This window comes from Melanostigma gelatinosum, assembly GCF_949748355.1.
Source record: "Melanostigma gelatinosum genome assembly, chromosome: 16".
NCBI lineage: Eukaryota > Metazoa > Chordata > Actinopteri > Perciformes > Zoarcidae > Melanostigma > Melanostigma gelatinosum.
The window spans coordinates 24,159,606-24,184,354 of record NC_136649.1 but is presented as its reverse complement, the minus strand read 5'-3'; the positions used below and the strand labels follow the sequence as shown (position 1 = coordinate 24,184,354).

At 48.1% G+C, this 24,749-nt stretch overlaps 3 protein-coding genes across 4 annotated transcripts in view; 2 read left to right on the top strand and 1 right to left on the bottom strand.

Annotated features, from left to right (window-relative positions):
* Window positions 1-7,067, top strand: part of strn3 (striatin, calmodulin binding protein 3) — a 15,068-nt gene extending 8,001 nt beyond the window's left edge. Inside the window, exons 8-16 of the mRNA XM_079286554.1 lie at window positions 811-947; window positions 1,031-1,209; window positions 1,997-2,044; window positions 2,190-2,311; window positions 3,389-3,556; window positions 3,663-3,803; window positions 3,899-3,997; window positions 4,776-4,862; window positions 4,968-7,067. Coding sequence (XP_079142680.1) covers window positions 811-947; window positions 1,031-1,209; window positions 1,997-2,044; window positions 2,190-2,311; window positions 3,389-3,556; window positions 3,663-3,803; window positions 3,899-3,997; window positions 4,776-4,862; window positions 4,968-5,137 — 1,151 coding nt within the window. The 3' untranslated portion in view covers window positions 5,138-7,067. The remainder of the gene's footprint in view (window positions 1-810; window positions 948-1,030; window positions 1,210-1,996; window positions 2,045-2,189; window positions 2,312-3,388; window positions 3,557-3,662; window positions 3,804-3,898; window positions 3,998-4,775; window positions 4,863-4,967) is intronic.
* Window positions 7,068-7,812: 745 nt separating this feature from the next.
* Window positions 7,813-13,829, bottom strand: LOC306790516 (dynein regulatory complex subunit 2-like; the record flags this gene model as incomplete). Its single annotated transcript, XM_079286839.1, has 10 exons — window positions 7,813-8,165; window positions 8,618-8,749; window positions 8,838-9,114; window positions 9,236-9,309; window positions 9,931-10,002; window positions 10,950-11,030; window positions 12,709-12,847; window positions 13,219-13,388; window positions 13,465-13,632; window positions 13,728-13,829. 10 exons carry the CDS (start codon window positions 13,827-13,829, stop codon window positions 7,887-7,889), a joined length of 1,494 nt encoding a protein of 497 aa, XP_079142965.1. The 3' UTR covers window positions 7,813-7,886.
* A 730-nt stretch (window positions 13,830-14,559) lies between these two features.
* On the top strand, window positions 14,560-23,756 carry marc1 (mitochondrial amidoxime reducing component 1). Of its 2 annotated transcripts, none has more exons than XM_079286285.1 (7): window positions 14,560-15,233; window positions 19,972-20,142; window positions 20,319-20,481; window positions 21,879-22,022; window positions 22,320-22,381; window positions 22,478-22,549; window positions 22,896-23,756. In XM_079286285.1, exons 1-7 carry the CDS (start codon window positions 14,977-14,979, stop codon window positions 23,020-23,022), a joined length of 996 nt encoding a protein of 331 aa, XP_079142411.1. In that variant the 5' UTR covers window positions 14,560-14,976; the 3' UTR covers window positions 23,023-23,756. The 2 variants fall into 2 exon arrangements, with proteins under 2 accessions (XP_079142411.1, XP_079142412.1); XM_079286286.1 differs by having other exon boundaries at window positions 15,043-15,233; window positions 19,972-20,171.
* Window positions 23,757-24,749: the final 993 nt, after the last annotated feature.

Sequence of the window (24,749 nt, the reverse complement as noted above, 5' to 3'; positions counted from 1 at the left end):
ACACAGAAGCAGAACACACAGAAGCAGCACACACAGAAGCAGCACACACAGAAGCAGAACACACAGAAGCAGCACACACAGAAGCAGCACACACACAAGCAGAACACACAGAAGCAGAACACACAGAAGCAGAACACACAGAAGCAGAACACACAGAAGCAGCACACACAGAAGCAGCACACACAGAAGCAGAACACACAGAAGCAGAACACACAGACGCAGAACACACAGAAGCAGAACACACAGAAGCAGAACACACAGAAGCAGAACACACAGACGCAGAACACACAGACGCAGAACACACAGACGCAGAACACACAGACGCAGAACGCACAGACGCAGCACGCACAGAAGCAGCACGCACAGAAGCAGCACGCACAGAAGCAGCACACACAGAAGCAGCACACACAGAAGCAGCACACACAGAAGCAGCACACACAGAAGCAGAACACACAGAAGCAGCACACACAGAAGCAGCACACACAGAAGCAGCACACACAGAAGCAGAACACAGTGATTCTTTGTTTTCTTCTGAGGCGATGATCAGAATGCATCTTTTTCTCTCAGTCGATTGTTCTCCTTCTTGTTTGAGCTCTTTAATTACCAGACGAGGTGATGAATGCTCCACGTGTGCTTTGATTTCATTATTTTATATCAGTTGTATTTGTTACATCATCTGTTTGATCCGTGCTGTGAGGTGGAGTGATTATTATTATTTTGAATATTCTGCTGTGGGGTTCATGTTGTATCTGTAGTTTGTTTAAATCTATATTCATTTTGCTAAGTTAGCGTCTGCTTGTGTCTCCTCAGCGGAGCCCCTCCCCTTTCCTCCCGGGGGGGGGAAGTCCTTCCTGTTGGGCTCAGACGACATGTTGGAGAGCGTGTTGGGTTTGGGCGACCTCGCCGACCTCACCGTCACCAACGACGAGGTGGACTACAGCTACGACGTAAGACGCGCTCGACGGTTTGGGACGCGTTCGCGGTTTGAAGGCGGGACACTTATCGGTCGTTTTCTTGTTTGGCCCTCCAGCTGCCGTCCAATAAGGAGTCTTCTTTCAGGAAGACGTGGAACCCAAAGTACACGCTGAGGAGCCACTTCGACGGCGTTCGAGCGCTCGCCTTCCATCCGGTGGAGCCGTGTCTGGTCACCGTGTCAGAGGACCAGACACTCAAACTGTGGAACCTCACCAAGACCGTCCCTGCCAAAAAGTACACACACACACCTGTACCCTCGCACACCTGTACCCTCGCACACCTGTACCCTCGCACACCTGTACCCTCGCACACCTGTACCCTCGCACACCTGTACCCTCGCACACCTGTACCCTCGCACACCTGTACCCTCGCACACCTGTACCGTCGCACACCTGTACACACACACACCTGTACCCTCGCACACCTGTACCCTCGCGCACCTGTACCCTCGCGCACCTGTACCCTCGCACACCTGTACACACACACACCTGTACACACACACACCTGTACCCTCGCACACCTGTACACACACACACCTGTACCCTCGCACACCTGTACACACACACACCTGTACCCTCGCACACCTGTACCCTCGCGCACCTGTACACACGCACACCTGTACACACGCACACCTGTACCCTCGCACACCTGTACCCTCGCACACCTGTACACACGCACACCTGTACCCACGCACACCTGTACCCACGCACACCTGTACCCTCGCACACCTGTACCCTCGCGCACCTGTACCCTCGCGCACCTGTACCCTCGCACACCTGTACCCTCGCACACCTGTACACACGCACACCTGTACCCACGCACACCTGTACCCTCGCACACCTGTACCCTCGCACACCTGTACACACGCACACCTGTACCCTCGCACACCTGTACACACGCACACCTGTACACACACACACCTGTACACACGCACACCTGTACACACACACCTGTACCCTCGCGCACCTGTACCCTCGCACACACGCTGATGGAGATGATGAGGATTTGTTTTGTGTTACAGAAGTGCCTCTTTTGATGTGGAGCCCGTCTATACATTCAGAGCCCACGTGTACGTACCACACACACACGTTCAGGGTTTCTATCTGTCTATCTGTCTATCTGTCTATCTGTCTATCTATCTATCTATCTATCTATCTATCTATCTATCTATCTGTCTATCTCTATATCTATATCTATCGCTGTCTGTCCCTCAGGGGTGCCGTGTTGTCGTTGGCTATGACCTCGAGTGGTGAGCAGTGCTTCAGCGGCGGCATCGACTCTACGATCCAGTGGTGGAACATCCCGAGCTCCAACGTGGACCCCTACGACACCTACGGTACGCCCTCTGACCTCCACCCTGACCCTCCTGTTTCCTTCAGGCAGCTCCTCACTGAGGGAACGAGTCCTCGAAACCAGCGGTTCCCATACTGTTTAGGCCACGCACCCTTTCTACATCTCGACCGGGTTCACACACACACACACACACACACACACCTTCAACTAGAAAAAGCAACAGAGCCTAGAGAGAGCAGTTTGGTCGTGCGTGGCGTTTGTTTCCAAGATAAAAAAGACAAAAGCTCTTCCTGCACCGTGCCTCTGAAAGGTAACAGACGTTCAGCAGAAGATTGGCCAGATGAACCACATCTGTAGACTCGTCTTCTTGCAGAGAGTGAAACTCTTCTTCACGCGACACGTGTCTTCGGACAAAGCATCGATGCGGAGACAGTGTTGTTGGACGCGGGATCACGTCCAACTTGTTTGCTTCTCTCTCTCCAATCATACATTCCACCATCTCTGTGGCAGCTGGTGAGCTCACGTCTGCAGTGATGGTGTGCGGTGTCTATATCCCCTTCTCGCTGTTCTGTGACCAGACATGAAGCCCGCAGTGCGTGTTCTATAGATCCAACACATGAATGAGACTGCAGTTGTTTGGGCTGTTTTGTGAGAATGTAAGGGGCTTCTCATTGCACTGGCTGATACGAGGGCTTCAGACAGCTGTTAGCCAGAACCTCACTGCAAAAATGACGTTCCCCCAAAACTAAAATGCATTCTCTTTGACCGAAAACGTATTTTCTCCCTGATTACGTTTGTGTTTGACGTATTACAAATACGTTTCTGATCAACATTTTAACACTTTAACCGTTTTGCGTTTTCCCGCAAAAGATTCGGGCTCATTTTCTCGTCAGGCTACAATAACATGCTTGGCAATGCTGGAAACTACAAATTCCCAGCTTTTCTAATGCACCTGAACGCACCTTGCAAAAACAGTTGTTTCTTTTCAGTGTCCTCACTTTGGAAAGACGTCCAGACTCTTCAAGAATGTCTTCATTTCTCAACATCGTTCATACTTAAAAAAAAAATAGAAAAAAAGTCCCCAAAAGTGTCCTTTTTTCCCCCCCTCTCATCCAATCAGATCCCAGCGTGCTGGCGGGCTCGTGGCTGGGTCACACGGACGCCGTGTGGGGATTGGCTTACAGCGGCATCAAGAACCGCCTCCTGTCCTGCTCGGCCGACGGCACCGTGAAGCTGTGGAACCCGACAGAGAAGAACCCCTGCGTCAGCACTTTCAACACAAACGACGGTGAGGACGGAGGGACGATGAGGACGGAGGGATGGCGTCCCCTGGTGGACACCACAGGAACAACGTGTGTTGATGTGTGTGTGTGTGTGTGTGTGTGTGTTTGTAGAGCATGGCGTCCCCACGTCGGTGGACTTCAACGGGTGTGACCCCGCCCACATGGTGGCGTCGTTCAACAGCGGAGACGTGGTGGTGTACGACCTGGAGACTTCCCAGAATGCACTGGTGCTGAAGGGGCAGGGAGAAGGCAGTAAGACACACACACACACACACACACACACACAATCCTAATTCATCCAGCAGTTTATTTCATAAACATGAATATTGACATGACCCCCCCCCCAGGGTGCCATCACATCAACAAGGTGGTGAGTCATCCCACGCTGCCGGTCACCATCACCGCTCATGAAGACAGACAGATCAAATTCTACGATAACAAGTCAGGTCAGTCCGTCTGTCTCTCTGCCCGTCTGTCTGTCTCTCTGCCCGTCTGTCTGTCTCTCTGCCCGTCTGTCTGTCTCTCTGCCCGTCTGTCTGTCTCTCTGCCCGTCTGTCTGTCTCTCTGCCCGTCTGTCTGTCTCTCTGCCCGTCTGTCTGTATGTACCTGTTGTCTTTTTGTCATGAAAACTTTCATACAGAATTTTAAGATTACACAGCCAACATAACATGTGTCTCTCTCTGTGTCTGTCTCTGTCTGTCTCTCTCTGTGTCTGTCTCTCTCTGTCTCTCTCTGTCTCTGTCTGTCTCTCTCTGTGTCTGTCTCTCTCTGTCTCTGTCTGTCTCTCTCTGTGTCTGTCTCTCTCTGTGTCTGTCTCTGTCTGTCTCTCTCTGTGTCTCTCTCTGTGTCTGTCTCTGTCTCTCTCTGTCTCTCTCTGTGTCTGTCTCTCTCTGTGTCTGTCTCTCTCTGTCTCTCTCTGTGTCTGTCTCTGTCTGTCTCTGTCTCTCTCTGTGTCTGTCTCTGTCTGTCTCTGTCTCTCTCTGTGTCTGTCTCTGTCTGTCTCTGTCTCTCTCTGTGTCTGTCTCTGTCTGTCTCTGTCTGTCTCTCTCTGTGTCTCTCTGTGTCTGTCTCTCTCTGTCTCTGTCTGTCTCTCTCTGTGTCTCTCTCTGTGTCTGTCTCTGTCTCTCTCTGTCTCTCTCTGTGTCTCTCTCTGTCTGTCTCTCTCTGTGTCTGTCTCTGTCTGTCTCTCTCTGTCTCTCTCTGTCTCTGTCTGTCTCTCTCCAGGTAAAGTCATCCATGCCATGGTGGCTCACCTGGATGCAGTGACCAGTCTGGCTGTGGATCCTAACGGGATCTACCTGATGTCTGGAAGTAAGGAGACGCACAGAGAGCTGCCTCTGCTCCTCCTCTAGTTGTAACATGTCTTCTCCTCTCCCTCCTCCCCTTCTTCTTCACTCCTTCTCTCTTCCTCCTCAGGTCACGACTGCTCCCTCCGTCTGTGGAACCTGGACAGTAAGACGTGTGTTCAGGAGATCACGGCTCACCGTAAGAAGAGCGAGGAGGCCATCTACGACGTGGCCTTCCACCCGTCCAAGGCCTACATCGCCTCCGCTGGAGCCGACGCCCTCGCCAGGGTCTACGTGTAGAGGAGCAGCAGGAGCAGAGGACCCAGGCAGAGAGAGATTAGTCTGTTCACACTAACAGTATTCAGGTCTCTGAACACAGATGCTGTATTAATGAAGACTGGACACACACACACACTCTCTCGCTCCTCCAGGAGGAGGTGCAGCTGTGTCCGTCTCCTCCGATCTGACTGAAGACGCTGAGACGTTCAGCAGCAGAAACGTTGTTTAAAGGTTGACACTGAGCAGCTCACCTCCTGTGATGACCCCCCCCCCCGTTAACACTAGTGTGACCTCCGGACCTCCACAGCAGGACCAGAGGACCAGAGGACGGACTTAAAGAACCCCAATAGTCTGCTGCTTTGGTTTGTTCTTCATCTGATGATGATGATATCACATCTGGAGCGTCCTGTTCTTCTCTCAGCGGGAGCCGGTGGTTTGATTCCCAAACCTCTGATCTGTGTGTCGACGGTTCTCATCCGGTGGGACGTCCTGGGAAGTTTTTTTTATTTATTTTTGTGCGTCTTTGACAGCGAGACGATGTCCCCAGCTGGACCCAGAGGGACGTCCTGAAACACGGAGACGACGTGAGACAAAGACGGCCGACGTGAGACGACGTCGGACGACATCAGACGCTGTTTGTCGGTTTGTTGACGATCACAGCTCTTACGAACTCATAATTACAGTCTGAACTGCAGAACCTGAACGCAGCATCACTTCAGTGATTCAGTCCAAACTTAATAGAATTTATTTTTCTGGATTTACGGGAATCATTCGTTCCTCCAGCGGTCCTGATGAAGAAGAGGGCGGTTTCCTTTTGGACCTCGTGTTTTTAAACGTCTCTTGTTATAAATACACGAGTGTTGCGTTCAGGGTCCTGCTAAAAGTAAACCATTACTAGATCAGAAGTAGATGACGTCGCCTCGACACACAGATGAAACAAACGCCTACGAATAAAGAAGTCTCAGAAGAAGAACGTCCGTTAAAGCGTCAGAAGAAGAAGAGCGGACCGTCTGATGTTTGAACCCGTCGAGGTTTTGTTGTATTTTAGCTTTTTAGTCGTAAAATCTGAAGTAATTCAGATTGTGACTTTTTTACCGTGTTTTTAAGAAGTTATAGAAACCGTTTAGTTTCTAAATAAAACGGCCACGTCAGGTTGAACATCAGATCGTCTGTTCGTCCAATCAGAGCCCTCCGTTCAAACCACCACCGACTGAGTGAAGACGTTAGCATTGGCGTAGTTACGTGTGGACGTTTTTCTCTTTGTGTAAAAATATAAATCTAGTTTTTATAATCGTTTTTATATAAACGTGGAAACGTCTTGGCAGCGGCACCGAGGACGATTCTGGGTCCGAGCTCCTGTTCTGGAGGAGGTATTTGGCTTTACATGCCGGTACTTGAACGCACCGCTCCTCCTCACATCACCGTGTGACTTTTCTTCAACAAACAGGAGAACATTTATTTATGTCTTTTTTTTTTTTTCTGTCTCTTTTCATCAAAAAAAATAACCGTTTGAGCTCCAGGGGGAAACGGTCCAATCAGACGCCTCCTGGGGCGGTTCGGAAGAAGAAAAAAACCAAAAGCTGCCCCCTGATTGGCTGAACAAGCAGCTCAGAGTTGTGTTGTGTTTTAGTTTGAAGGGATTTGTAACGTGTCTCCTGATCACAGATCTTTATTTTTCTTTCCAGCAACGCGACGACTTCCTGTGTAACTAAAGACTCTTTGTGTAATGCATGATTAATACAATAAAAAAAGTATTTTTTCTAGTCTTCCAGAAAAATGGGGAAAAAACGTTCTGATCAGTTTTGATGAGTTTTGTAATTTTTTTGATTTTTTTTTTTTTTGATTTGCAAACTATGAAACAGCAGATTTTAAAGATTGAACCACATCGCAGAATACAACTGTTGAAATGTATATAAAATGTCTAACTATTAAATGGTGTACCTGTACAGAGGCTGCTGCTCCGCTCGTCATTCATCGACTCAGGAAGTGTACCGCCAAAATAAAACACTGTCCTGAAGCCTTTAAACACCCTCGCGACGCTTCTTTTCAGCTCACGTTTCATTTATAGATGAGACAATTTGATTTAATTTCTCGAGTTACGTTTATTTTTTCAGACCTTTCTGCGATTTTCACTGTTTGTTTACTTTTTGTAAGCTACTTTACAAAACGTTTTATTGTGAAAGTGAAGACAATTCACTGATGGCTCTGAATGTTTAAAACGGCCTCACGTACATGAGTCTTAAAGGGACACGCACTTAAAAGCAGCTGTTGGGTTCGGGTACTCGGTTAACCGGCTATGCTAACAGGCTACGTTAACGTCTCTGGTTCCACTACTTTGCGTTCAGTTTTTTCCATTTATTTAGTATTTTCTCGATCTCGTCCGTTACCCAAACCCACGTTTTCTTCCAATGGGTTGTACGTGTCACTGTTTTGAAGCATTGTTTACCTTTAGACTGGCCCCGTGCCACGGAAGTGGTTCACTAAGTCGATCAAATGTCCTGTTAGCAGCCGACGTTAACGAGATGATTGATGTCAGGCTGTCTCGGTTCCTGCGAGGCTGATCCTCTCAAACAGTCTCGTTAATTCGAACCAGACGATCAGGATGATTGCGCGTGCCCGTCCCACTTCAAAAGGATGAAGCGTGGATCAGTTCAGCTCGGAAAGTAAACGTTGAATTTATAATATTTTGCATGAAATCAAGTTTATTTCATGTTTCATCAGAGAAAACACGATTACAATTCGATAAATAGGTTCAGTGTTTCCTGCAGCGTCACAGTGCGTGTTTGGCGGCGTGGACGCCCTCGATGACGTTGTACCGTCTGTCGGCGTGCGGCGGGGCCGCGGTGGTCGGGGCGCGGTGCACAGTGAGCAGAGCGTGGCGTCCGCCGACGTCCTGGTCGCCGACCGTCATGGCGTCCTGGCGCTGACGCAGCAGGAGCCTCAGCTGCCGGTTGTCTCGGTTCAGATCGTCTCTCCGTTTCCTCAGAGCGTGTCTCTGGAGGACGGACGTGTTGATCTTCCCCATCAGCTGCTGCAACGCTGACATCTCCTGCAGAAACACAGGTCAGTGAAGGCAACACCTTAGTCTCCTCACTTTGTCCTCTTACACCTGAACATCTCCTGTCTTCGTCTCTCACGTCCTGTCTTCGTCTCTCACGTCCTGTCTTCGTCTCTCACGTCCTGTCTCCGTCTCTCACGTCCTGTCTCCGTCTCTCACGTCCTGTCTCCGTCTCTCACGTCCTGTCTCCGGCTCTCACGTCCTGTCTCCGGCTCTCACGTCCTGTCTCCGTCTCTCACGTCCTGTCTCCGTCTCTCACGTCCTGTCTCCGTCTCTCACGTCCTGTCTCCGTCTCTCACGTCCTGTCTCCGTCTCTCACGTCCTGTCTTCGTGTCCTACGTCCTGTCTTTGTGTCCTACGTCCTGTCTTCGTGTCCTACGTCTTGTCTTCGTGTCCTATGTCCTGTCAGTGGAGGACAAAAGGAAGAAGTGGACATGTCCTACCTTGTCTGGTCCGTCTGTCTCGGGTCCAGTTGTCTCCTGTCTCTCGTCCTCTGGGGGGACTACTAACGGGACGTCCTTCAGCTGTCTCTTCTGCTTACGACACATCTCAGCGACTCGTAAGACTTTGGAACCCTGAAGCAGCACAGAGCCAGAGGACCAATGAGCACCAGACTCCGTGGACAAACAGGAAGCGGACAAACAGGAAGCGGACACACCTCACCTTGGCGATGGCGGCCTTCATTTTCCTGGCGGCGGCGTCGCTCTGGACCGTGAGCTCCGTGAGCCGCTTCCTCGCCGCCGCCCGACCCCGAGTCAGCTGATCCTGGAGCGAGCGATTCCTCGTTATCGCCGCTTTCCTCTCGTCCTTCAGATCCTGTTCCACCGACTCTCTTTTGTTCAGCTTGTCCCTCCGGCGGACCACGGTCTCCTGAGAGAGGAGGGAGTCTCTTTGGTTTGATTGGTCACATGAAGGCAGAACAACACATACGTAGATGGAGCTAACATGTTAGCAACCAGCTGCTCATCTCACGGGAGTCTTTGTGTCTCTGTTTTTGGTCTCCACCACCTCCTGAGACAAATAGCGGTCTCTTTACCTGCGAAATGCTTCACTATGTCCACTAGCTGGTCTCTGAGTCTGTCTGCTGTTCGATGATGAGCAGGTAGAAGACAGTGAGCTTACCAGAGCTTTTATTCTGAAAACAGCTGAGACTGAACCAGACAGGAAGTGTGACAAAAAAAACAACTCTGAGCTAAAAGAGGCTAAAAAAGCTCCGTGGAGCTGCAGAGAGGACGTCCGTCACGTGAGGAGTATGAGATACCAGACATGGATTATTCCCACTTCACATCTTTATGTTCCATCTGGAGCCTCGTGAGTCGGGAAGACTGAAGCACATCTCATGGAAGACGGAAAATAGTTCAATCACACCAAATAATGAAATAAGTAAATGTACCGAAAATAACATGACGATTGTTTCAGCTCTGCTCTCTTTACTGAAGGACTCGTCAGACGTGGAAACATCTCAATCCAAAGAACATGAGGTCAAAGCACATGCAGGTATAAATACATGTGAACATTAATAAAGAGGTACATGTATAAAGAAGCTACAACGTATATCTTATTTTATCCTTTGATTAATTCCTAGTTATGTTTAATAATGTCTTTTCTACATGTGTTCATGCATATATATATATATATATATATATATATATATATATATATATATATATATATATATATATATATATATATATATATATATATCGTGAATCTCAACTTCATTTAAAGTTTCACTTTGTCGTCTTGTAGCACTGACCTTCATCTTCTTCACCTTCTTCGCCTCCTTGTCGTTGATGCGGATCAGGTCTTCGAGCTCCTGCTCTTCGGTCTGGTGGACAGAGGTTCAGGGTTTAACAGAGCTCAATGGACCAACCTTCTGTTTCTGCTGTGACGTCTGAAGAACTGTTGTTCAGAGGATCTGCGTCTGTGAACAGAGTTCATGTCTCTAGATGTGTCTAGATGTCTCTAGATTTCTCTAGATCTCTCTAGATGTGTCTAGATGTCTCTAGATGTGTCTAGATTTCTCTAGATCTCTCTAGATGTGTCTAGATGTGTCTAGATGTCTCTAGATGTGTCTAGATTTCTCTAGATCTCTCTAGATGTCTCTAGATCTCTCTAGATGTGTCTAGATTTCTCTAGACGTCTCTAGATCTCTCTAGATGTATCTAGATTTCTCTAGATGTATCTAGATCTCTCTAGATCTCTCTAGATGTCTCTAGATGTGTCTAGATGTCTCTAGATCTCTCTAGACGTCTCTAGATGTGTCTAGATGTGTCTAGATGTCTCTAGATCTCTCTAGATGTCTCTAGATCTCTCTAGATGTGTCTAGACGTCTCTAGATGTGTCTAGATCTCTCTAGATCTCTCTAGATGTCTCTAGATTTCTCTAGATGTATCTAGATTTCTCTAGATCTCTCTAGATGTGTCTAGATTTCTCTAGATGTATCTAGATGTGTCTAGATTTCTCTAGATGTATCTAGATCTCTCTAGATGTGTCTAGATCTCTCTAGATGTATCTAGATGTGTCTAGATTTCTCTAGATGTGTCTAGATTTCTCTAGATCTCTCTAGATGTGTCTAGATGTGTCTAGATTTCTCTAGATTTCTCTAGATGTCTCTAGATCTCTCTAGATGTGTCTAGATGTGTCGGGATCCTCAGTGTCTAAACGCTGCCGGCCTCTTCTCATCGACAGTATCACACAAACGTAAAGCCACAAACGCATGAAAGATCTCCAGTCTCATCTGGGAAACAACGTCTTCATGAGAATGTTACAGACCTCCAGCTCCTTCAGCTCCTTCAGCTCCCCGTCCAAGTCTTTGAGCTCCTGTTCTTCAGTGTCCCAGGTCTGCAGGACATCCTGGTCCCACAAAGAGACTGGGATCAGGACCTTTACACTCCTGGTGTTACTGCTCTCCTTCTCTCCTCCAATAAGAACGCTCCTATTCTCTCCTCCAATAAGAACGCTCCTATTCTCTCCTCCAATAAGAACGCTCCTATTCTCTCCTCCAATAAGAACGCTCCTATTCTCTCCTCCAATAAGAACGCTCCTATTCTCTCCTCCAATAAGAACGCTCCTATTCTCTCCTCCAATGAGAACGCTCCTATTCTCTCCTCCAATAAGAACGCTCATATTCTCTCCTCCAATAAGAACGCTCCTATTCTCTCCTCCAATAAGAACGCTCCTATTCTCTCCTCCAATAAGAACGCTCATATTCTCTCCAATAAGAACGCTCCTATTCTCTCCAATAAGAACGCTCCTATTCTCTCCTCCAATGAGAACGCTCCTATTCTCTCCAATAAGAACGCTCCTATTCTCTCCTCCAATAAGAACGCTCCTATTCTCTCCTCCAATGAGAACGCTCATATTCTCTCCTCCAATGAGAACGCTCCTATTCTCTCCTCCAATGAGAACGCTCCTATTCTCTCCTCCAATAAGAACGCTCCTATTCTCTCCTCCAATAAGAACGCTCCTATTCTCTCCTCCAATAAGAACGCTCATATTCTCTCCTCCAATGAGAACGCTCCTATTCTCTCCTCCAATGAGAACGCTCATATTCTCTCCTCCAATGAGAACGCTCCTATTCTCTCGTCCAATGAGAACGCTCCTATTCTCTCCTCCAATAAGAACGCTCCTATTCTCTCCTCCAATGAGAACGCTCATATTCTCTCCTCCAATGAGAACGCTCCTATTCTCTCCTCCAATAAGAACGCTCATATTCTCTCCAATAAGAACGCTCATATTCTCTCCTCCAATAAGAACGCTCATATTCTCTCCTCCAATAAGAACGCTCATATTCTCTCCTCCAATGAGAACGCTCCTATTCTCTCCTCCAATGAGAACGCTCCTATTCTCTCCTCCAATGAGAACGCTCCTATTCTCTCCTCCAATGAGAACGCTCCTATTCTCTCCTCCAATGAGAACGCTCCTATTCTCTCCTCCAATGAGAACGCTCCTATTCTCTCCTCCAATGAGAACGCTCCTAACAGAGAAGCTGCTTCATTCACATTCAGTCACGTGAAACCGTTCGTCACGAGACTGAACCCTGTAGAACCCACTGAAAGAGGAGAGGGAGGAGAGAGAGAGAGGAGGAGGAGAGGGAGGAGGAGGAGAGGGAGGAGAGAGAGAGGAGGAACAGAGGGGAGAGAGAGAGAAACAGAGGGGAGAGAGAGAGAGGAGAGAGAGAAGGAACAGAGGGAGGAGCGAGAGAGAGGAGGAACAGAGGGAGGAGAGAGAGAGGAGGAGGAACAGAGGGAGGAGCGAGAGAGGAGGAACAAAGGGAGGAGCGAGAGAGAGGAGGAGGAGAGGGAGGAGAGAGAGAGGAGGAGCAGAGGGAGGAGAGAGAGAGGAGGAACAGGGAGGAGAGAGAGAGAGGAGGAACAGAGGGAGGAGAGAGAGAGAGAGAGGAGAGGGAGGAGAGAGAGAGGAGGAGCAGATGGAGGAGAGAGAGGAGCCCAGTGTACGTGAACATGTGATACGAGGCTGAGATGGTCTTCTGTGTAAAGTCAGTGAAGGAGACGACGTGGACTCTTCATACCTTCTCATCAGAGTTCTGCTTGATGGAGTACAGGAGCTGGAAGATCTCCTCCATCGCTGCTCTGTGCTGCTGCTCCAACGAGAAGGAGGCGTCCCGCACATCACCTCGACACTGCAGCGAGTCAGACGACACCCGCTCCCTGAAAAAGGAGCGTTAGGGAGGAGGAGGAGGAGGAGAGATAGGAGGAGGAGGAGGAGGAGGAGAGATAGGAGAGAGAGGAGGAGGAGGAGGAGGAGGAGGAGAGATAGGAGGAGGAGGAGGAGAGATAGGAGGAGGAGGAGGAGGAGAGATAGGAGGAGGAGGAGAGATAGGAGGAGGAGGAGAGATAGGAGGAGGAGGAGGAGGAGGAGAGATAGGAGGAGGAGGAGGAGGAGGAGGAGAGATAGGAGGAGGAGGAGGAGGAGGAGGAGGAGAGATAGGAGGAGGAGAGATAGGAGGAGGAGAGATAGGAGGAGGAGGAGGAGAGATAGGAGGAGAGATAGGAGGAGGAGGAGGAGGAGGAGGACTCACCTCTCGGAGATGAACCTGGAGCTCAGCTGCTGCAGGAATGTCTGCCACTGCTGCTGCACCAACGTCAAGCTCTGGTGCTGCCGAACACGCAGACGCTCCACCTGATGCAGGTGGACACGCCTCACCTGAGCCCACTGAAGCTCCGCCCCCTGCAGGTCACGCTGCACAGTCTGAAACAGCAGAACGGGAGAGTGAGGAGGAGGAGCAGAGGGAGGAGCAGCAACAGGAGGAGGAGCAGCAGGTCACCTTGACGACGTTGTTCAGGACGTCCCGCTGCCTCTCAAACGTCTGGCTCAGCACCTCCACGTCTCCTCTCAGCTCTCCTGCTCGGCTCTGACGGAGGATGCACCTCCAGCCTTCGTTCAGCTTCAGCAGGTTCACCTCCGTGTTCCTCTCCTCCTTCTGCAGCTTGTCCTGCTCCCACAGAGAGGAGGAGCCAGTGGCGTCTTATTTCAAGATATGCAACTTATACTTTTATTTTGAAAGGTAATAAGAATAGAACGAGAGACCTCCAGGAAGAGAGTGAGGCTCTTCTCCTCCTCAGCCTGATCTCTCTGCTGCTGGAGCATCAGCCTCTCCTCCGTCTGTCCTCCACCTTTCTTGGGTGCCATCGCTCCTCTTTTCTCAGTTGATAACTGGAGGTGTGAATGGGTCAGCTGAGGTGACCTCACCTTGTTTAAACACAGCAGCGAGTTTTGTCTCGTGAGAGGAAGTAGAAGCTCATCTTGCGCGTGATACCGTCAAAAATAACGCGAACCTCCCGGTGAGAAGTGACAGAGTAACTTACCGTATGCCGGACTACTTTGTGTCTCTTTCAGGCTGCAGCGGTCGGCGGCGATTGTTTTGTGTTGCGTCTCCATGGCAACAGCTGCGGAGACGATCCGCCATGTTTGATCAAACCAACTGGAAGCTGAGAAAAGACACAATTAATAAAGAATCAACAGAAGACCAAACGTCACTTTATTTGAAGTGGATATGAACCAGAACATAAAAGACTTGATTATTAATATGTTTATTTATGTTTTCCTCGAAATGTTCATTAAATGTAAAAAGCTTCCAACGTAGCTCAGAGGAGGGACCTCGGAGGAGCCATGAGCGAGGACCCATGGACACGCCCCCTCATGGTTCATCAGTCATGTGATTGGACGCTGCAGCCGATCGGACTGACTGACTGAGTTTAACACCAGAGTGAAGACGGATCACAGAATAAACTCTAGTTTACATTTGATGAGGTTTCTGATTCAACATCTGGTTTAAATAAATGTTCATTGTAGTCTGAACAACAAAAGGACCACAAACAACTTTCTACATTTATTAGAAAGATTTGTGTTTTCATGATCTGATGATTAAGTACAGTGGTGATCACTGTGTGTCTTTATTAGTTATTATATTATTAGTTACTGTTATTCAGTAAAGTGATCATGTGAACAGACACTAACTTATCTAAAGTCTCTCCAGCTGTTAAAGCCGACTGACAGCTGATCAGCTGATCCTCTGTCATCAAACAGACGTCGCTTCACGTGACGCAACTGAGGAAAGGACGTCTCATGTCTCCGAAAACATATTTCCTCGTTCCTGTCTCCTTGCATGGTTTCCTCCATGCATCCCTGGTGGGAGGGACTAGACGCAAGGAAAGGACGCAAGTGAGGGAAACGGGGATGCAGTTAAGAGACTTGAGATGTCCCCAACATGCGCAGAACAACTTCCGGTTCGATCGAGGAGCGAGGACATGACAGAGAGACTTGAGATGTCCCCAACATGGAGCTGAAGGAGCTGAAGGAGCTGGCTGTGAGCGCGTTAGTCCGGAATAAGAAAGCTGCTCTTCTTGCAGGCGGAGTAGCAGTTCTGGGCTTCGTTGGTCTTGTGTATAAATACCTGCGAACGACAGAAAAACTTGATCGCGTGGGAGTTGTGTCGAAGCTCCTCATCCACCCTCTGAAGTCTGGCAGAGCCGTGTCCGTGACTCTGGCTCAATGCCAACACAACGGGCTGAAGTCCGGAGAGCTGCAGGATCGGTGAGTGTGCTGATGTTTGCACAACGTTTCGGACATTCACTGAAGTCTGAGAGACTTCTGAGGTCCGTGAAGCAAACTGTCCACAGAAGGACGATCTGCCTCACCGTGTATTCGCCGTGTATTCAGCCTCACCGTGTTTTAACAGTGTACTCAGCCTCACCGTGTATTCACCGTGTATTCAACCTCACCGTGTTTTAACCGTGTACTCAACCTCACCGTGTATTCACCGTGTATTCAACCTCACCGTGTTTTAACCGTGTACTCAACCTCACCGTGTATTCACCGTGTATTCAACCTCACCGTGTTTTAACCGTGTACTCAACCTCACCGTGTATTCACCGTGTATTCAACCTCACCGTGTTTTAACCGTGTATTCAGCCTCACCGTGTTTTAACCGTGTACTCAGCCTCACCGTGTTTTAACCGTGTACTCAACCTCACCGTGTTTTAACCGTGTACTCAACCTCACCGTGTATTCACCGTGTATTCAACCTCACCGTGTTTTAACCGTGTACTCAGCCTCACCGTGTTTTAACCGTGTACTCAGCCTCACCGTGTTTTAACCGTGTACTCAGCCTCACCGTGTTTTAACCGTGTACTCAGCCTCACCGTGTTTTAACCGTGTATTCAGCCTCACCGTGTTTTAACCGTGTACTCAGCCTCACCGTGTTTTAACCGTGTATTCAACCTCACCGTGTTTTAACCGTGTACTCAACCTCACCGTGTTTTAACCGTGTACTCAGCCTCACCGTGTTTTAACCGTGTACTCAACCTCACCGTGTTTTAACCGTGTATTCAGCCTCACCGTGTTTTAACCGTGTACTCAACCTCACCGTGTTTTAACCGTGTATTCAGCCTCACCGTGTTTTAACCGTGTACTCAACCTCACCGTGTTTTAACCGTGTACTCAGCCTCACCGTGTTTTAACCGTGTACTCAACCTCACCGTGTTTTAACCGTGTACTCAGCCTCACCGTGTTTTAACCGTGTACTCAGCCTCACCGTGTTTTAACCGTGTACTCAGCCTCACCGTGTTTTAACCGTGTACTCAGCCTCACCGTGTTTTAACCGTGTATTCAGCCTCACCGTGTATTCAACCTCACCGTGTTTTAACCGTGTACTCAACCTCACCGTGTATTCACCGTGTATTCAACCTCACCGTGTTTTAACCGTGTATTCAACCTCACCGTGTATTCACCGTGTATTCAACCTCACCGTGTATTCACCGTGTATTCAACCTCACCGTGTATTCACCGTGTATTCAACCTCACCGTGTATTCACCGTGTATTCAACCTCACCGTGTATTCACCGTGTACTCAACCTCACCGTGTTTTAACCGTGTACTCAGCCTCACCGTGTTTTAACCGTGTACTCAGCCTCACCGTGTTTTAACCGTGTATTCAACCTCACCGTGTTTTAACCGTGTACTCAGCCTCACCGTGTTTTAACCGTGTACTCAGCCTCACCGTGTTTTAACCGTGTACTCAGCCTCACCGTGTTTTAACCGTGTACTCAACCTCACCGTGTTTTAACCGTGTACTCAGCCTCACCGTGTTTTAACCGTGTACTCAACCTCACCGTGTTTTAACCGTGTATTCAGCCTCACCGTGTTTTAACCGTGTACTCAGCCTCACCGTGTTTTAACCGTGTACTCAACCTCACCGTGTTTTAACCGTGTACTCAGCCTCACCGTGTTTTAACCGTGTACTCAACCTCACCGTGTTTTAACCGTGTACTCAGCCTCACCGTGTTTTAACCGTGTACTCAGCCTCACCGTGTTTTAACCGTGTACTCAGCCTCACCGTGTTTTAACCGTGTACTCAGCCTCACCGTGTTTTAACCGTGTATTCAGCCTCACCGTGTATTAACCGTGTATTCAGCCTCACCGTGTATTCAACCTCACCGTGTTTTAACCGTGTACTCAGCCTCACCGTGTTTTAACCGTGTACTCAACCTCACCGTGTTTTAACCGTGTACTCAACCTCACCGTGTTTTAACCGTGTACTCAACCTCACCGTGTATTCACCGTGTATTCAACCTCACCGTGTTTTAACCGTGTATTCAACCTCACCGTGTATTCACCGTGTATTCAACCTCACCGTGTATTCACCGTGTATTCAACCACCGTGTATTCACCGTGTATTCAACCTCACCGTGTATTCACCGTGTACTCAACCTCACCGTGTATTCACCGTGTATTCAACCTCACCGTGTTTTAACCGTGTACTCAGCCTCACCTTGTTTTAACCGTGTACTCAGCCTCACCGTGTTTTAACCGTGTACTCAACCTCACCGTGTTTTAACCGTGTACTCAGCCTCACCGTGTTTTAACCGTGTACTCAGCCTCACCGTGTTTTAACCGTGTATTCAGCCTCACCGTGTTTTAACCGTGTATTCAGCCTCACCGTGTTTTAACCGTGTACTCAGCCTCACCGTGTTTTAACCGTGTACTCAACCTCACCGTGTTTTAACCGTGTACTCAGCCTCACCGTGTTTTAACCGTGTACTCAGCCTCACCGTGTTTTAACCGTGTACTCAGCCTCACCGTGTTTTAACCGTGTACTCAGCCTCACCGTGTTTTAACCGTGTACTCAGCCTCACCGTGTTTTAACCGTGTACTCAGCCTCACCGTGTTTTAACCGTGTACTCAGCCTCACCGTGTTTTAACAGTGTATTCAGCCTCACCGTGTTTTAACCGTGTATTCAGCCTCACCGTGTTTTAACCGTGTATTCAGCCTCACCGTGTTTTAACCGTGTATTCAGCCTCACCGTGTTTTAACCGTGTATTCAGCCTCACCGTGTTTTAACCGTGTATTCAGCCTCACCGTGTTTTAACCGTGTATTCAGCCTCACCGTGTTTTAACCGTGTATTCAGCCTCACCGTGTTTTAACCGTGTATTCAGCCTCACCGTGTTTTAACCGTGTATTCAGCCTCACCGTGTTTTAACCGTGTATTCAGCCTCACCGTGTTTTAACCGTGTATTCAGCCTCACCGTGTTTTAACCGTGTATTCAGCCTCACCGTGTTTTAACCGTGTATTCAGCCTCACCGTGTTTTAACCGTGTATTCAGCCTCACCGTGTTTTAACCGTGTATTCAGCCTCACCGTGTTTTAACCGTGTATTCAGCCTCACCGTGTTTTAACCGTGTATTCAGCCTCACCGTGTTTTAACCGTGTATTCAGCCTCACCGTGTTTTAACCGTGTATTCAGCCTCACCGTGTTTTAACCGTGTATTCAGCCTCACCGTGTTTTAACCGCGTATTCAGCCTCACCGTGTTTTAACCGTGTATTCAGCCTCACCGTGTTTTAACCGTGTATTCAGCCTCACCGTGTTTTAACCGCGTATTCAGCCTCACCGTGTTTTAACCGCGTATTCAGCCTCACCGTGTTTTAACCGCGTATTCAGCCTCACCGTGTTTTAACCGCGTATTCAGCCTCACCGTGTTTTAACCGCGTATTCAGCCTCACCGTGTTTTAACCGCGTATTCAGCCTCAGCCTCGCCCGCATGATGATCATAACATGATAGTAATGGTATGGTAATAATATTTCGGTTTGCAATACTGGAATAAAGTAGTTCAAGTACTTACAGAGTACGTCGTTAGCGTGAAGCCTCGTTTATTCCGTCAGCTCGTTCACTTCCTCATCACTCAGTAAGAGCTAGCTAACGTTAGCGCAAACCGTGTCGTGTTTCCAGCCTCTAACTTAGAACAATGCAGAGTCCGTGCGCATGCGTATTCCAGCAGTAAACACTGAGTTGTATTTTAGTGAACATACAGACATAATGTGCTCTGCTCTCATTATGATGTCCTGGGAGCTTCTTGTGGACAGCACACAGTCTATAGTTCCATATTTACGACATTTTATATGAGACATTGAATGCGTTGAAATCACGTCTTCGTGTAGACCACATATGAACGGACAGCGGAATATGATTTTGGAGAAATACGTTTAAAGGAACCAAAATCGCGTCTCTTTCAACCTACAACTGAACAAACCATCAATATTTTAAAACAAATTGGTGTTTTGTGACACGTTGATATTGTAACTGTAATTTAGCCGGTTCAACAGACGGTTAAAATACGTCTTAGACGTTCAGACCCCATATCAACGCTTTTTCAACCAGAAATCAACGTTGAAATCCTGGTTCGTGCTCACTGGGATGGAGCATCATGACTTATTCATTGTTGGAGGTTCTTCCGTGTTTGCAGGAGTTGTGGCTGGTTAGACCTGAAAGGTCTTTTGAAATACCCCAAAGTTTATAGAATAGTCTGAATTATCGATAGAATCCAGTAAACCAAGTAGAGAAAGTTAGATAAAAAAAATCAAAGTACAAAAGAGCTAGAAATCTGAATATACTGTATAATAGAACAACATTAAGAATAGACTCTATAATAATATAAACAACATATCAGAATTAAGTCCGATAGATTACCTTTGTTTGTTGTTTCACCACCACTTCCACATCTCACCAGCTTCACTGGTCATAATCCTGAAATCGCCCTTTTTGAGTTGAAACATTGATGAGATGAGAAGTGAAACAGGATTAAATGAACACCTGTAACCTCACTGGTGCTCTCTTTTGCAGGAACATGTTTATTGTATGATAAAAATGAAAGTCCAGATAGATCTGGGGTTTACGGATGTGACGTCCTCTTCCTGTAATTTTGCTTTGAAAACCAGGGATGCCAAATGGTGCAGTTGGGGGTAGATCCACGGCTCTTGTTTGTCTTGCTTCAGACACTGGCTGGTGGTGACGGAGGACGGCCACATGGTGACGGGCCGACAGCAGCCTCGTCTGGTGCTGGTGTCGCTGAGCTGCGAGGGAGGTCAGGTCCGTCTGAACGGCCCGGACATGGAGGAGCTGAGGTTCCCCATCGAGCAGTCCGACAACGCCGTCATCGACTGCAGGTTCCACATCACAGTTTAGTGTTTAGCGAGTAAGAGAGGCTCATCATAGATGCTTCAGAAGTCGTTGGTGACTCTTGTTTTAAGCTGTAGAACAGGTTTACAGTCCTAATGTTATCCACATTGTTCTAACTCTGTCGTCAGACGGTATGAATGCGTCTTGTTGTTTTGTGCTGCAGAGTGTTCGGAGTCGGGATCCAGGGAAGGGATTGCGGCGACGAATCGTCTCGCTGGCTCACTGCTTATCTGGGGGAGGAGACGAGCTTTCGCCTGGTGCACCACGAGCCCCAGATGACGGGCAGGAGGCCGGAGGAGAGCAGCACTCTCCCCCAACAGCTGGAGGTAAACAGCAGCAGCTGTGTGGAGCAGATACCCGATACCCGGGCCTGACTGACTCTCCTGAAGAGGAGCAGGTCTCACCTTTATGTCAGCGTCACCATGAAGTCTTACCACGTCTTTACCACGTCTTTACCGCGTCTTTACATCTTTACCACGTCTTTACCACGTCTTTACTACGTCTTTACCACGTCTTTACTACGTCTTTACCACGTCTTTACTACATCTTTACCACGTCTTTACCACGTCTTTACCACGTCTTTACTACGTCTTTACCACGTCTTTACCACGCCTTTACCACGCCTTTACCACGCCTTTACCACACCTTTACCACATCTTTACTACATCTTTACCACGCCTTTACCACGCCTTTACCACGCCTTTACCACACCTTTACCACACCTTTACCACATCTTTACTACACCTTTACCACGCCTTTACCACGCCTTTACCACGCCTTTACCACGTCTTTACCACGTCTTTACCACGCCTTTACCACGCCTTTACCACGCCTTTACCACACCTTTACCACATCTTTACTACATCTTTACCACGCCTTTACCACGCCTTTACCACGCCTTTACCACACCTTTACCACACCTTTACCACACCTTTACCACATCTTTACCACGCCTTTACCACGTCTTTACCACGTCTTTACCACGTCTTTACCACATCTTTACCACGTCTTTACCACGTCTTTACCACGTCTTTACCACATCTTTACTACATCTTTACCACGCCTTTACCACGTCTTTACCACGTCTTTACCACGTCTTTACCACGTCTTTACTACATCTTTACCACGCCTTTACCACGCCTTTACCACGCCTTTACCACGTCTTTACCACGTCTTTACCACGTCTTTACTACATCTTTACCACGTCTTTACCACGTCTTTACCACATCTTTACTACGTCTTTACCACGCCTTTACCACGCCTTTACCACGCCTTTACCACGCCTTTACCACGCCTTTACCACGTCTTTACTACGTCTTTACTACGTCTTTACCACGTCTTTACCACGTCTTTACCACGTCTTTACCACGTCTTTACCACACCTTTACCACGTCTTTACTACACCTTTACCACATCTTTACCACGTCTTTACCACGTCTTTACTACACCTTTACCACACCTTTACCACACCTTTACCACATCTTTACCACGCCTTTACCACGTCTTTACCACGTCTTTACCACGTCTTTACCACATCAATAGATCGATGCGTCAATAGTTTGACGCGTCGATCTATTGACGCGTCGATCTATTGACGCGTCGATCTATTGACGCGTCGATCTATTGACGCGTCGATCTATTGACGCGTCAATAGTTATTGCCCGTTATTGTGGTGTTTCCATGAAGGTGCAAGAAGAGAACAGTGTCTTGTGTGTGACTGCAGGAGGTGGTCTATGCAGATATGGGACCTGTGATGCTGCTGTCCGAGTCCTCCGTCAAGGATCTCGGCAGCAGACTCCAGCAGGACGTGACGGTGGAGCGTTTCCGCCCAAACATCGTCGTCAGTGGCTGTGAATCATTCGATGAGGTACGTTGATATTGTTTTCCGATTTCTTTCTCTGCCGATTCATGTTTGGCTTCAAGATCAGAAGTCTTGATTCTGTGAAAGAGAAGAACATGTGGAGGCAGTCATGTACAGATTAGATTCAAACCACCAACGGTCTTAGAAGCAGCAGATGCGTTGTGTCTCCACTGCAGTCCGTGAGCTTCAGTGAGTGATCATCTGGTCCCTTTAGTTCTCACCAGCACCTCGCCCTTATTCGGTGTGACCAGTGTTCACTCATTTTATCTCCAACTCCAAATAACCAACTGTCGGCTTTTTCAGGATTGGTGGGAAGAGATCCAGGTCGGCAGCGTGCGACTGCAGCGAGCAAGATCGTGCGGACGGTAACGCAGCTGATGCTTCACATCCATTTCATTCAGAGACGGCAATGAATCCAACGCTGCAGCGTCAAACTCGCATGTAACTTCTGTTGCTTCCAGATGTGTTTTCACCACCGTTGACCCTGAAACAGGAGTAATCACCAGGAAAGAGCCTCTGGACACACTGAAGAGGTGACGTTCTACCTGCAGCATGTTCAGTTATGATGGAATGCACACGCATGTTGGACAGACGGAACATGTGGTTACTTCTATAACAGTTCTACAGATTGAAGGATCTGAGGCTTTTTAATGTCAGTAAAATATGGCAACGCTGCAACACTGTCTGTACACAGACGTACATGTAGCTGCGTTGAGTTGTGTATTATTATTATTATTATTGTTGATGTATGTTATTGACATTTTGTCCGGTGCTTTCTGAGCTTGTCTAATATCTCTAAAACGACAGCTATTCACACATCGGTCATCTTTCCTGCACGACTTCACATTGAATGTCTTTCTGTCTGCGCTTGTCTCACAGCTACCGGCAATGCAAACCATCCGAGAAGCACATCTACAAGTCGTCTCCGCTGTTTGGACAGCTGCACAACGTGAAGAAGACGGGCGTCCTGCAGGTCGGCGACGTGGTCTACAAGATCAGCCGTTGATGGAGTCAAACTCTTCTCCCGGTGTGATGAGTGAGCTCGGCCACTTCAGTCGATGCAGGAAGAAGAAGTGTGACCGCCTCGCTGGTCAGTCGTGCTGCTGTAACGAGAGGAATCACGCCGTCCGTGATACTGTACTCGGCATGTGTCGTATTCCTGCAATAAAAGAGCTGCTGCACAACAACAACCTGCTTAAGGACAAATCATTGATTCACATGAACTCTTCTCACAGCGAACACTGAACATCTTCACGTCTTCATCTTTTAAGGCACAAGTTTGTAATTTTAAGAAATTTCAAATGGACTGTTTGCACAAAATGACAAAAACAGATTGTATTCTTTGACTCAGTCGTTAATTAAGTCCCAGGTGGCAAAATGACATCAAAAAGAGATAATCATCTATATTTGTACATTCTATATGATTACATAATAACGTCAAAGAAAGAAGTCGTACTTTGAAATGAACATTGTTTGACGTCGGGTCAGCAGGAACAGAATGCTCTTCTGTGTCACTTGTCAGACTGCAGACCAGTGAAAGAGTTCTGAGTGCGGAACGTTCTGGTCTCTTGAGAACAGTTCTAGTTCCATACGATGGCCAGCAGGGGGCGCTGTGCCTTCACTGACCACCTCAACAGGCCGTAGGGACGAAGCTTCACTTCATCTTTAAACATGTTGCGTTACGTTATTCCACGTTTTCAGTCCCAATAAAGACTCTGGGTTGGAACCTAACCCTCTAAAGAGTTAATGCAGAGTTAATGCAGCTTCCCTTTCTCATCAAAATTACATTTCTAAATTGTTTCTGCCCAACTGTTGATTCAAATGTGGATTACATTAAATGGAGGAACAGGAGTGATGTCAATACAATCCGACGACAAGTTGCATGATGCTGAACTTTGATCTATTTAGTGAGCGGAACTTTAATGATGGCTTTAATTAGGCTGATGGAGGTGATGGAGAGTTAAATATCGCACTGAGCAATGTTTCGTTCTGTGAAGTCACTTCTTATATTCCTCACATTTTTATTATTAAAATGTATATTTCACACACATAAGAGCATACATATTTACCTGGGTCTCTGATGTCCCAGTGTCTCTCTGATGTCCCAGTGTCTCTCTGTTGTCCCAGTGTCTCTCTGATGTCCCAGTGTCTCTCTGTTGTCCCAGTGTCTCTCTGTTGTCCCAGTGTCTCTCTGTTGTCCCAGTGTCTCTCCGTTGTCCCAGTGTCTCTCCGTTGTCCCAGTGTCTCTCCGATGTCCCAGTGTCTCTCCGATGTCCCAGTGTCTCTCTGTTGTCCCAGTGTCTCTCCGATGTCCCAGTGTCTCTCCGATGTCCCAGTGTCTCTCCGATGTCCCAGTGTCTTTCCGATGTCCCAGTGTCTCTCCGATGTCCCAGTGTCTCTCTGTTGTCCCAGTGTCTCTCTGTTGTCCCAGTGTCTCTCCGTTGTCCCAGTGTCTCTCCGTTGTCCCAGTGTCTCTCCGTTGTCCCAGTGTCTCTCCGATGTCCCAGTGTCTCTCCGATGTCCCAGTGTCTCTCTGTTGTCCCAGTGTCTCTCCGTTGTCCCAGTGTCTCTCCGTTGTCCCAGTGTCTCTCCGTTGTCCCAGTGTCTCTCCGTTGTCCCAGTGTCTCTCCGATGTCCCAGTGTCTCTCTGTTGTCCCAGTGTCTCTCCGATGTCCCAGTGTGTCTCTGTTGTCCGTTTTCTGGTCGCAGCAGCCAAACTGCTGTACTGGGTGC